The following is a 14,179-nucleotide window of genomic DNA, read 5'->3' as shown; positions in this document are numbered from 1 at the left end:
ATCATACATAATATTTCTATATATCATCGTACATGGTTATATACTTTATGTTATTTTCCCGCATATGTATGTTGCAAAACCAATATTGAAGAAAGATGTCACTATCTTTTTATTTGATTCACAATCGCTGGTTACTTCATAGGGTATAGGATATCCCTGCTTAGAAAACTGCATTTAAAAATTTCTGAATTATGTTTGATTAAATTACAAATTTCAAGGAAAAAATTTACTTGGAAGAACAGGGTGAGCAAACGCAGATTCTTTTCATTCTTCTTTAAGAAAAATCGGTATGGGACTTTTTCGCATAATTGATGGTAATATAGTTGGCACTTATTACACTGAATGGCTTTTTTTCGGAATACCTTAGTCTGCAACTACAAATAACCGGAACTGGAAATGGTCTTCCCATCCCTGCATTTGCGTGCTTTTCCAATCTCTTTGTCGACAATGGGAAGCGTTCCATTTCTTTTTCTTTTGGAAGCAATTTTCGAGGTGTTCCACCATTTTGGATTGTTCTAATACCACCGATGAAGGATCGTCCCCAAAAGCCAAAGCAGTTACAAAAGCAACGGCAAAAACCACAAGCTGACCCTCCCGTCTGAATTTGACATGGCATTCGAGCGATGTAAAATTCGGCACGCATGAGTCTGGGTACGGTATCGAAAACGTGATTGCAGACCAAGTCATCACAATAAATTAGCTCCCATTGCCGATTATTAATGTTAAGGGATGCACTCGTCGATAACTACGAAAGACCTGTTGAAGAACCCGTATACTGCGATTACCCAATGAAATCCCTCCGAATGAATAATCTGAATTCATTTTTCCCCGCTCTCTATAGGGACTGTTCATTCTCTGCCTCAAGGAAGCATATCATTCATATCTGCCGGATATGTTGGACGGACTAGTGACAAGCACATCGTACAAGATAGTGAATTTTTGAGAAAACTGATTCCCTGAGATGAAGTTCTTGCTGACAAAGGATTTAGTATTGCGGAAGACGTTGGGTTGTGTGGTGCCAAGTTAACAACTCCAGCTTTCGTTAAAAAAATCACAGTTAACGTATCGAGAAACAGAACATTCAAGGAAAGTGGCTAATGTTCACATTCATATTGAAAGAATAATTGGATGTTTACGCATGCGATTTAGAATGTTAGTGAGTCCAGTTAACATTTCATAGTTTCGTTGCCACGTTACTAACGTTAGTTTCTATGATCAAATAGTCCGTGTTTGTTATATGTTGGCTACCATGAATCCAAGCGTTGTACCGTCCGGCTAAAAAAGAAATACATCGCCTTCGAGATTTATTTGTATTACATTTTTAATACAAATTTGACACATAACGGAAAATTTGACTGAATTTCTTGATTATATCTGGGTTTACTTAAAAGACATAATAAATTTAGAACACATTTTATGTTGTTACCATTTCGTTTTCCGCTTTAGGTGTAGAGCTCACTTTTCATTGTTTCTTTTGCTGGCAATGCTTTTTTTTGCAGATATGACAGATCCATGAATCTCTGAAAACCTTCATTCCCAGCCACAAAAGACACTCTTGTGATACAATTTAGCAAAACACAACTTATTCACACATGTTATCATTTCTTGATTTGTCATGGTTTTTTGACAGAAACAGGGCATGCAATTATTTTCATCTGTACTCACGTTGTATCACGTGACTGTGAAGTACTTACTTGTCAATACTGGTAGAACGACACGTAGTACAAAGAATTTTGATTTGGCTGCTAATCCTCACAGTATAGCTTATTATAGAAAATGCGCAAACAAACTAAATCTACTAATGTATATACAACAAAGTAGCAGAGTTTCAGGTCGCAGACATGCATCTGCAATTGCTTTTGAGCGTAGTATCGCTTATCAGCTTTAATTTTCTATTTTCGTCTATTTTGAGTCAAAGGGTGTTATCAACAGTTATCGCATTGCGTATCTTGTTGTGGGGATGTTTGAACCAGCATTTCACTTCTATAAGAGCAATTCCCAGACACTGAGAACAAGAGCACCGCAAAATTCTGTCCGGCGAGGCAGCTAAGTGTGGTTCTTTTACATTAATAAACAGACCAGATGGTTCAATGGAAAAGTCCTCATCCAATCCGTGTTTAACAAATAGCTTTTCCAATTTAGTAACGGCGCGTGCTTCGTGGTCTAGCCCAAACCTTATTGTAACCAAATATTTTTATAAGAAAAAACATAACATTTAACTTACATGCCACAGATCTGATTTGGACTGCATTCTTGTTATTTCTTCAATTCTTATAGATTGTTCCTCAGTAACCGCATATTTAACCATCAAATCTTTAGCTTTTCACAAAGTATGTTTAGATCTAATCCATGACATTTCACATCATACAATGTCCCAAGAGGTGGTGGCAATGGTATATTCAATTGTTTTGGGATATGTGACTGGCAACATTCGCCACTCACCAACAGTATTAAACTTGGATTCTTTTCCTTACTTACTGACTATAAAAATGCTTGGAATATCAGAGATTTCAGATACAGGTTTTAGGTGAACAGTTGTTTTTACCTTTGTTTAGCTGTGAAATTTTGTCTACCATAGTCTGTAATTTATTGCAGAACTTTAACTTAATATTTTTGTGTTATCTGTGATAGGAATACTTATAGGTTTCTGGTACCGATCCAGCCACGAGCATTTTAATTCTGTTCGTGAAACAAAATTCTTCATATCAACGAGTGCAACTGCTGTGAAAAGTAATGTAGCAACGTGACTGCAAACCTCACCTCACCTAAGCTGCGAATGAATTATTTCTAAATAGGGCGTATCACATATTTCAAGTTACTCTATAAAATTAAAATTCTACATACCAAGCAGTGCAATTGCAGTGCCCAGCTATGACAATTCCAGCTGCATTAAAGGCAATCCACGGCTGGGCTGGTGAATCATTAAAACTCATGGAATGACAAACCAAAAAAAAAATTCTGTGTTAAAGTAATGTTACAAATAAACACATGAAGAGTAATAACCTTCACTTTCATCAACAGATTTTTGTTTAAAAGACTTATTGCACACAATGATCTAATGCCCCCATCGATAAATCTCTTGTAGGCGTTAAGGTCCTTGTAAGCCTTTAAATCTTCATATGTGTATGGAGACTTTGAACACAGGAGGTAATTTATCAAATCAAGCATTTTTTCTGCGATGCTAAGTCCATTGCACCAATACTCTTCGTGAATTGTATAGGAACAATCATAACCTACTATTAATAGTTTTGCTGCATACCTCAGTTTATCTTTCTGATTTAATGTCGATACATAAAGAGACAAGTCAAATAATTCTATAATTTGACCGTCACTAGTAACAGAAAAGTCTTGATCACCTAATGGCTCAAGAATTTCTATTTCAAATACTATGGTGTCATCCATGACAGCCCTAAAGAAAAGAATGTTTTAAAAATACAAGAAATGTGATCTTGAAGCAGAAATTACTACACATACCAACCAAGATACGTAGCAATACACTGACAAAAATAATTTAAATTAATTAAATACTGGTTAACAAAATCCACTTTGTATTGGGAAAAACACTTTCAGCCGATACAGACAACGAAACACATGACATAAGCAACGGCACCAAATGGCGGCCATCAAAACAATTGACTCACGAAACCGTGAGGTAAATAGCTTCTATTGTGATGTCTATGTTTTTACCTCACATTCGTTATTTACCATGTTCTCCAATTCTTCGTCACTGCTGTCCTACATAATATTAAACGATGTTATATGGTTGCATAACGAAAATAAAATTTATGTTATTATATATGCATATATCAATGTATATAATTATGTTGTCATTTTATTGGCATTTTTACCTCCAATTCACCATTTTCAATGTTGTATTTCAGAAATCTATCTTCTTTTCTTGACATTTCAGCTTCCTCCTCAACTTTGACTCAAAAACGTTCCCAGCTTTTCTTTCTATTGAAAACAAAACCTATTTAGTTGATTTCGGTTACAATTCACACAGCGATAGATGACGTAGGTACCTGTGCCTCTTTTCTTCTGATATTTCTGTACCCATTTAAAGGTTTTGAATTCTTTTTCGTCCCAGACCTGGAGTCAGCTCTCTTATTCACATTTTTTGGTAACGAGTCAAATTAGGTTTCTCATTACGAGGATGATATTCATAATCAAGGAAAATCATATAGCAGACATTATTTGGGAGCGAGTCACAGTTAATCCACATGTGCAATGCTGACTGGGTTTCCAATCGCGAAACAGTCAAACGAGGGGTTTAACCCCACTGCTACCTGTTGCAACAAAACATTTCTGCTGTTGTATATGAACTAGTTGGTTTAGCGAAAGAATCAGCTTTGCTCGTTCCATAACGGTGTTGCTCTGTTGGTTTTTTTTTCACGTCGCCTACGAGAAGTTTATCAGCCTAAAAGAATACGTTCACTTATTAATATATTGAATGTTAAATGCATGAAATCTATTCAATAAAAATATTAATATACATACAATATGCAAACGAAAGTCTTTAACTGCTAAGTAATTTTTTATACATCAACATATATAATGTTGTATAGAGGCTACACCTCGCGGTTTCACGAGTCAATTGTTTCTATGTCCGCCATGATTGTTGGTATTTTGGTTTTCTGCTTTGGCTGAAAGTGTTTTTTCCCAATACAAAGTTGATTTTGAGAATCAGCGTGTTATTTTTTAAATTTTACTTGTGTGTCAGTTAATTGCTACATATCTTGTTTAGTATGTGTAGCAATTTGTGTCTCCAGATCACATTCCTTGTATTTAAAAAAAATGTTTTCCCCTATGGTTTACTTTTTTCACGACCGAATCTACAGATAATTTGCCCGAGGGAAGAAAGGGGAGAAGATGAAAGTATGGGTCCCCCCCCCCCCTTTTTTCATACTTTCCTTTTCTCCCATTTCTTCCCTCGGACTGATTCTCTTGCGAACATAATTTCGTGTTCGGTGTACCCTCTTTTCTTCACGAATTCCCGTTTAAATAATGAATTCCAAGACTCTTATTGATTGGCTGATAGCATTTCTTGCAAGCCATATTCTCTCAGTGACCATATGCCCTTCTTGTCCATGTCGTGAGCGATACATTTGTCAAAATAGTGGATGAATTCCTACGAAATGTTTAGATTTATAATAAGAGTTCAACTCAAGTTTATCTTTTTCATTTAATTTACATCACTCCACAATTCTTCCTTCTACTTCAACAGTTCGGCAGAGTATTCTTTGTATGAATTTTGGTTTAAGAGACTCTGAAAACTCAGACGCCGATTATTTTTTTTTCTTAAATTCCTTTCAGCATCAATTGCCTTTTGATGTTTCGCCATGCATGAATGTGACAACGAACACGAGAAATTCCTGATAATATCTAAAGTACAAATACAAACTTCTTTCTTGCTTATTTTCAGGCCGTTTTTCGATGATTTCGGAGAATTTTTGAATTTTTGTTGGAATCAACTTATTGTTTACGTCGTTGTTGCGTGGGTGTTGAGAGGGATTGAGTCATCCGCCGTTTTTCCCCACGTTGTGCTGAAGTCGATGTGGTGTAGCAGCAGGGGCTACTTGGTTTTGATAATTTCTTTTTTTGGCGCCATTTTTAATTTTTCCTTTGCTTTTTTTAGAATTTTACGAAGATTGTCTTTTTGAGTCTCATTCTTGGATGTGGATGGTTTGATTTTTGAGGATTTGTGAGATAGCCAGGCCCAAAGGCTGATAATTGGCGTCACCAAATCAAAGTTTTTTTTAAATTTTAGGTGATAGGCTTGACTCCAACTTGTTACTCAGCAGTTAAAGTATTGGTCCAATTTTTGAGGTTCTTTTCCACCCCTCCATTGTTAGGCGTTGGGTGGGCGTGGGCTTGGACGTAGTTGATTTAGTTGTCTATGGTGGTGTCTTAATCACCTTCAGTGACAATGGTGGACGCACATCAAGAACAGCAGCAGCACGTAGATATTGGGCAGCTGGGGCATGACGTTGATCAAATAGAAATACCCCTCCATTAATTCATTTGGGGATCTCAGGAACAGATCCTCCAGTTTTTCTAAGTTTGCCACACGAAGACGTAGTGGAATCGATCCACCAGTTCCAATAGGTTTCGGTGTTCAACCAGTGGGGCTCCCAAAAAATAACTCCGTCACATAGAATTTAGTATGGAGGGAGTAGCGGCGTGTTGGTTATCAGGATTAAATCCTCGTCCAAACACGATCGGTGGGATTTTTTTTATTTTTTTTGCGATCATCCCCATTTTCCAAACGATTGGAAAAAGCAAGTTTGAAGAGTCTGCAATTGTATACATTACTCTGCGCTGACAAAATTTAATGCGCATGTCATTTTCTCATCAGGCGTGAAAAGGAGACGACTCGACATGCTGGTCAAGATGTGGTCGTTCTTCCATGGCTTGTTGGGCATACTGTCGTACACCAGGACGTGGTTAGATTGGTTAAAACCTTTTGCGACAAACACCCAATGAGTTGATCAGTTTTGTATTATCTATAGCCATTGATCTCTCTGCATGAGAGGGAACTATAGCGTCAATCCCATTTAGTCGTCAGAAAAATCATCGTCAGGGGTAGCGGTGGGAGCTACCACTACGCAACTTTTATCGACAGGAAATTCGTCATTGGGTGAAGCAGAAGCGGGAGCTAAAACTTGCAACTTTCGTCAGCAAGCGAATTATCAGTGGGTGAGGAAGTGACGAGAACATCCATTTTGCACGTTTCTTCCTCTCTTGCAAAATGGGGGCCATTTCTTCTTCAAGATTGAAGCTTCCTTTTACAATCGATCTTCCAAGTCCTTTTTTAGTCTCTTCTTTTTAGCTTGCTGGTGGTATGAGGGGAATAATTATTTAATTAGGCTAATTGTTTTTCTTTTGCCTGCCTTGTTTTTTTCTTGTCGCAACCGGCGGACGAAGAGCTGCCCAAAACGAGATCTACAGGTATTTTATGATATGATATAAGGTTTTTTAAAAAGTGTTACCTTTTAATTTGCTTCAGGCTCGTATCAGTAGTAGAAGGTTCATCATGAAGATGAGCACAATTTCATTTTTATTATTGACTGGACTAGACCAACTGGATAGGCTTAACGGCCTTGATCAAGTCATTTATGTCGGGATAGACTCTCATCTTCTCCTGGAAATGGGGTATGGCCAAGGAACTGATTGTTTTGGCAAATGTGAAAATAAGATTGGTGGCAAAGTTGTACTGGTCTCTCTCCGTTAGTGGTAAACTTGCTTTTTTTCATGTTGTGGACTAAGGTTGGTGACGATATATTGGCCGAAACTACTTACCCATTCAAATACCATCAAAATTTTATTAATAATATAAAAAGAATATTTGGTACATTGACTTATTTAATTTCATTCATTCCTCAAGTTCTCTGCATAAGATCCGATAAGAATTTCGAGATTGTCATTTAAATGAAAATATATAATGGTGACGATATGGTAGTCCAAATACTGAATGAAAGTATCAGGTGCAACTGGTCAAGTTTCTTTTAAACTTGTAATTAGGGTATTTCTTGACGTTATGGTGTACCTCAAAGAATACTAGAAAAGTAAAATGTGTTACTTTGATTGCCTCTTAAAGATTTGATTTAACTTATCTGATTTACATTGTCTAGAATGAAGAGTTATTTTTCATTCAATATCTTAGTTTCGTTTTACAACCTATCTTACGCGAAAGGAGATATAGAATCAGCAAATTTTTGAATTAGTTAAGGTTTCAACTGAGAGGGAAATTGGACCTCTCATATCTTTCGTTTCTACTTGTTGTCGCTTAACCGAAGTACAGTAACGTTAACCAAGGTCTCTGTATAATTTCAGATAATCTCTTTGTCTTCTGTAGTACAACTTTGATGGTATGATGAAATCCAAGTATAAGAAAATAATATTATTTTAACCTTATTAATGGAAGTAACTAATATCTAATTGTTCAATACGATTTTTCGTTTAATTTTCAAAGGTTGGCGAATTTTTTTCTCCCATTTCTCCCTAATTGGTCCATTTATCCTAGATATTGAATCAATTATCGGTAAATATTCACTAAGACTTCCCAAACCTTAACCAATTAAGAAACGATTAGATTATTTTTCATATGTAAATTGGGGTGTGCGACATTCAGGCCCAGTCATTCAAGCCCGCGACGTTCAGGCCCACCTTTTTTTACGTGCCTTTCAGGCCCAATTTTGACGTCATTCAGGCCCAAGTTTTTTTTTAAATATAAAATCATGGAAATTTTTTCATTTTCGTTCGCAATAAAACGTCAATGATCGGGGGACAGGTGGGTGAGTCGAATAAGGCGTCGCTTAGTGATCTGGTGTTCGAGGTCCTTTGGTATCCGAGTTCGACTCCCATGGTGAGCATAGTTGCTCCCACACCTGGGCAAATTAAGTTTAGTATTATACATTTTTTTTTTTACTTTTAGTGACTTTTACTATTACTCCTCCCGGAGAGAATGCCTTTCATTTCTCTGCTGATGCTTTGGCGGAATGGAGTAGCCGCTACAGCATTCCACTTCCACTAATAGAAAATTCTGCAGAACTTCTGCCTCCTGCTCCTGCTCTTGTACAGCCAATCCCAGCTAATGCTGGTCCAGACGACGAGTCATCCGATGACGATGAACCAGTATGGCAGATTAAGGACCACGCTATGAGAAAGTAAGATAGGTTATAATATTGATTTATCTTTGAATAATAAAGTTTTTGCTTATTTACAGAGAAGGAAAGACTTTATTTGATGGGCTGGGTCATTCGTACCACATCAAGCGGACCAGCAAAATTTCCCGGACATGGAGGTGCAACAGGCATGCCAAGCCACACTTTTGTCGTGGTATCGCTTTCGAATTGATGGGAGCGAAATCATTTAGTGTAAAAGTTCCTCACACCTGCCAAGCTAACTTAGATGTTGAGCGGGATGCTTCCCTGATCACGAAGGCAAAGGTGAATGCTTGTAGCAATCCGTTGGTCAGCAGCAGAAAAGTGGTGGAGAAAGAGATGTTGCAAATATTTCAACAAAATCCAGATCGGAATCTTCCGGTTGTCGCTAACGTCGTGCGAGCGGTACAGCGGAAGAAACAGTCATCTTATCCGAAAAACCCAACTGATCTTCACTTTGAATGGGGTAAAAATGTTGTAAAATTGCATTGGTGTGAGTTTTAACCTACTTTTTTATACAGGTCCTTTCGAAAGATGCATTCCAGATGGATACTTCCGTGCCGATGTAGTGATCGACACGCCCCGACGCTATGCCCGTCACCTCACCTTCTGACTCCTTTGGGTGAACCAAGAGTGGAAGAGTTTATGATGGATTTCGAGGCTGCTATGTGGCAGGTATTTGCTTTTTTAAACGTTAATCTTCAGTAATAAACACTCCCTTTTCTCTTCCTATAGGCATGCAGGGCGGTTTTCCCCACAGTGAAGCCGGTCGGTTGTTCCTTTCACTTGACACAGTCCTTCTACCGCAACATCAAGGCTATAGGACTAAGTCCAGCCTATAGAAAGGACAGGCAGACCCGGAACACCTGTCGGGAATTGCTTAGCCTTTACCTGCTGCCAGCCGAAAAAATTCGCAAAAGTTTCCAGAGCATCGCATCCAACGCGACAGGGCTAATGTTGCGTTTCTGCAACTATGTGGAAACAACCTACATAAACAGCACAATTTGGCCACCAGAGTGCTGGTCTATGTTTATGCAGCATGTTAGGACCAATAACAACGTTGAGGGTACCCACAATAACCTCAAAGCTGTTGCTGGCAAGTTATCTATTTAAGTGATCTATAATATATCGATTATTTTTAATTTTCTATCTGTATTTTTGTACTAGGACTGGCTTCAACCAATCTTGTTGCCTTTTTAATAAAGATGCACGCGGAGGCTGAGAAACTTGCCATGACGGCAAAACTTTTGTCACAAAAACAAGTGCTCAAAAAACTCAACAAGGACGCAGAATCGAAACAGCGCCATCTGACCATCATATGGGAATCTTTTAACAGACCGGACCACCCCATTTCCTCTAAAGAGATGCTTTTGCAGCTCGCGAAGCTCACAAAGAAGCACTCAAAAGCGGATCTGAGAGAGCTGAGGAACGGTCCGGTGAACGAAGATTCCGATTAATGTTTTCATAATAGTCTTCGAATTATTCTGTTCGATCATGAAATACAATTCCTTATAAGCACTTCCGCTTTATATTCAATTTCTTTCCATTTCCTACTTTTGAATTTACTGTGATGTCTGAGAAAGGAGTATCTATTTCATTTTTATATATTTTCAATCGATATAAACGTTGTCCGGGTTTGAACCGTTGACCTCAAAACAGCAGCTCACCTTGCTAACCAACACACCACTAGTTAATATTTTACTTTGTGTATTTATGAATGACTGTGTATTTATGTACATATGAAGAACATAAAAAATTATATTGGGCCTGAATGACATTCAAGTCCGTCTTTCAGGCCCAATTTTTGCGACGTTCAGGCCCAATAAAAGTGGGCCTGAAAGACGTGGGCCTGAATGACTGGGCCTGAATGTCGTACACCCGTAAATTGTAAATATGTGAATCTCTTTATTTAGTCCAATGAAATACTCTTTAGCTGCGTACATTGCAGAACGGAAATTTGGGCCTATCTCATGGTACTTTTATTCCTCCATTTCTCCGTCGGTTTTGTAAGATGGGAGTCCACGGCCTCCAAATCATCCAAAAAGAAACCCCCAAGAAAACCCGGCTTACCTGACAAAACCATCATTCGCCTACATAGGGTCAAAAATGCTGCCGCTCAGCTCATCCTGCGCAGAAGCAAGCGTGAAGATGCCACTCCACTCCTCAAGGAACTAAAATGGCTATCCGTAAAGCATCGCATAATTTTCAAAACCACAACTCTCGCCTTCCGCTGATGTCTATCTCCCCCACTCGCATCCGTCTATCTCTCTTCTCTTCTTTCCGCTTACACCCCAGCAAGATCCTTAAGGTCCTCTAGTATTTTGGTCCCCCGCACCCGTCTTGCATCATACGGCGAAAGATCTTTCTCTTTTCTTGGTCCTACACTTCTCAATTCTCTCCCACCCACCATCACTAGCTCGACCACCCTCGGCTCTTTTAAAGTGAAACTAAAGACCAACCTCCTCCGTATCTCATTTTCCCAATGAAATTTTTTTCCAATAACCTATGACTGCACTTTCAGCGTCATTTGTAGCATGCTTGCATGATAAGTTTGCTATATAAATAAATTTTACATGCATACATACAAATTACCGCTAGACCCTATCAAGAACAGAAAAAGCCGGTGCTTGAGGCCTTCACCAGAAGGCCAGAGACTATAACAACAAGATCGCAAACGTGCACCTTAAAACTCAAAATCCAAATGCCAGGCCAGTTGTTGAGGGTAAACGAGAAAGGGATTTAGCAAGATTAGAGGGGAAATGTCAGTGTTAATGCTTAGCACATATGGTACCCTCAGGCGTACTTGCTTACTCTTTGTCGTAACAAAATCAGAGTGAAGAATTTCAAAGAAGATGCACGGGTGGTCAGAGAGAGAGGAATGGTGAGAAGAAGCCATCGTTGGATTTTGACTTGGTCGCCAGCAAGCGTGAGATCAACAAAATAAATCTCATCGGGAACAAAATCAAGTTGGACCAGTGGATGGTTGTAAACATTTAAATTGGAGCAGACCAATAACGTTTCAAGTTCCTCACCACGCTTGTCGTTACATCGACTATTCCAGAGCAAAAAATTGGCATTGGCATCCGAGCCAATGAGAACAAAAGGAGAGGCGACGGCGTCAAGTAAAGCAGATAAAGTGCTAAAAAATTTCAAGGTTGAAGGTCGAAGGTCGACAGAGGATTGACGAAGTGTGCCAGAGCTAATAACTAGTTCGACACAGGCAGCGAAATCGGAAATGTGGTTGCACAATATTCTTCCCATCGTGGGAACCATGTCACGTACCAGGATTGCGGATCCGTAAACATGATACTCATAAAGCATGTGAAAGGCCGAGAAGAAAGGGGGAGGGGGGCATTAGCAACAGTAAGGGGACAGGCCAATAAGGCATAAGTTTCTTGAATTTGAACCAAATCTATTGTTAGATTCGGTTTCGGTGTGTAAAGGTCACCATCAGGAATGTATTAAAGAGCTGGAACACATAGAGGGGAACCTCGATCCTCGGGAGCGTACCTGCCTGTGACGAGGCTTCCTTCAACCGAGAGGGAGGAGAGGAGTGGAAACGACATCCATCGGTCGAGAATAGTACGTGCAGGTTAGGCGCGTACATAACATCTATGTGTAAGTTAAGAACTACTTGAGCGAGAGAAGCAGAGGCTAGACTTAAGTGGTGCAGGTTTATTTTGCAGCACCTGAGAAGATTGGGAGGGCTTAAATTGTCTGATGGTAATTATTATTATTATTATGTATTAAATTCATAAAGTGCACTTTCCAAGCCCAGGGACAGATCAAATGACGCTACAACAAGTACAGTCTCCAACACAAATAAAAAAAATTCAGCAGGGATAGGCTACACGAAACAAATGAGTTTCAGGCTTGTTTTAAAAGATTTCAGGTCCGTGGCATATGTCACGGACAGCGGCAATTCGTTCCATAGAACAGGCGCCGCCCTGGAGAAGGATCTCCCACCATAACGGTCCGATTTGATGTTTGGAACATTTAGCTTTCCCGAGGTAGCCGATCGAAGACTGCGTAGCGGATGGCAACGGCTTACAAGGGATGAAAGATAGCGAGGAGCAGTTCCATTCAGAAATCTGTATGTCAGCACCATCAGCTTGAAGACGATGCGTTGGCGTAAAGGAAGCCAATGTAGCGCCTTCATATGAGAAGTGATGCGGTCATTCTTTTTCGCACCGACAACTAGCCTAGCGGCCAAGCGTTTAATTTTCTCCAGGCGCTCCAGAAGCTCGTTTTGCAGACCAAACAGTAACGCATTAATAGCGTAGTCAAAATTAGACAGCACCAGTGCTTGAATCAAACTCTTCGCAGCAGCCTTAGTGAGGTATTTCCTGACCTTGCCAATCCGTCGCAGCTGGAAGATCGCCTTTCGACACACATCTTTCACTTGCGGAATCATAGATAGAGTACTATCGATCGAGAAGCTGAGGTTGAGAGCAACCAGCGAGGGTGCTAAAACGTTGTCGTCAACTTGAAGAGGAAGCGACTCAAATTGTGATGAGCTCCTAGTTGATGACACATACATGAGGATACTCTTGTCCATATTCGTTTTCACTCGGTTTTGCGTAAACCAGTCTTCAGTAACGGTTGCACAATCAGCCAAAGAGGATAAGGCTTCCCTTTGTTGAACTGCATCCGGAGAGAATTGAAAGTCGATCCTGTATTTTGTATCATCGGAAAACTGATGCATGTCCACATTCGTCGAAGAAACGAAGTGATAGAGCGGAATCTCGTAGATCACAAAACAAATGGGGCCCAAAACTGACCCTTGTGCTGCGCCAAAAGCCAAGTTTGACGAGGCAGACGACGCACCACCCACAGACACAGATTGACTCCTTCTCGAAAGATACGAAATGAACCAATCATGTGCCACTCCGTCGACGCCACACGAATGTCTCAAATGATCTTTGAGAATTCCATGGTCAACCGTATCAAAGGCTGCACTCAGATATAGCAGAAGAAGAGCACTCCCTCTGCCTTGATCCATGGACATTAGTAGGAGATCATTAAAAATGGCAATCAAAGCTGTCTCTGTAGAGTGGTTTGGTCGGTAGGCAGATTGACTGGGGTGGGGGGGTAACACGTCGAAGGCTGCAAGATGGTCCATCAACTCAGCTGCAACAATCCCCTCTATCAGTTTTGACAAGAAAGAGAGGTTGGAGACCGGGCGGTAATTTCCCAGATCTCTGGCGTCAAGAGTCGTGACCATCGCATGCTTTATGCCCAACGGGAAAGTTCCCGTCGAGAGAGAGAGATTCACAATTTTAGTTATGGTAGGTACGAGTGGACACAAAACTTTCTTTAGAAGAAAAGTTGGAACCGGATCAAGACGACACGATTTAGTAGGCGATGCCATGATGAAATTCTTCACCATTTCATCTGAAACCGGCACAAAATCACAAAGAACAGCATTTTAGCCATGACTAGACAAGAACTGATGCGGTACGACGTTATTCATCTCCACCTCACTCCGTTTTGCAGCAGCATCTATGGCTGCTCGA

At 39.8% G+C, this 14,179-nt stretch overlaps 1 protein-coding gene across 1 annotated transcript; it reads right to left on the bottom strand.

Annotated features, from left to right (window-relative positions):
- Nucleotides 1-12,510: 12,510 nt before the first annotated feature.
- Nucleotides 12,511-13,671, bottom strand: LOC124323802. The gene has a single exon (XM_046784349.1). It carries the CDS (start codon nucleotides 13,669-13,671, stop codon nucleotides 12,511-12,513), a length of 1,161 nt encoding a protein of 386 aa, XP_046640305.1.
- Nucleotides 13,672-14,179: the final 508 nt, after the last annotated feature.

Source organism: Daphnia pulicaria, chromosome 1 (assembly GCF_021234035.1).
Source record: "Daphnia pulicaria isolate SC F1-1A chromosome 1, SC_F0-13Bv2, whole genome shotgun sequence".
NCBI classification, from domain to species: Eukaryota; Metazoa; Arthropoda; class Branchiopoda; order Diplostraca; family Daphniidae; genus Daphnia; species Daphnia pulicaria.
This window is presented reverse-complemented; position numbering and strand designations above follow the sequence as displayed.

Excerpts from the sequence above, each read along its gene's own strand:
- LOC124323802 (XM_046784349.1), bottom strand. The coding sequence starts at position 13,671 with ATGTCCATGGATCAAGGCAGAGGGAGTGCTCTTCTTCTGCTATATCTG.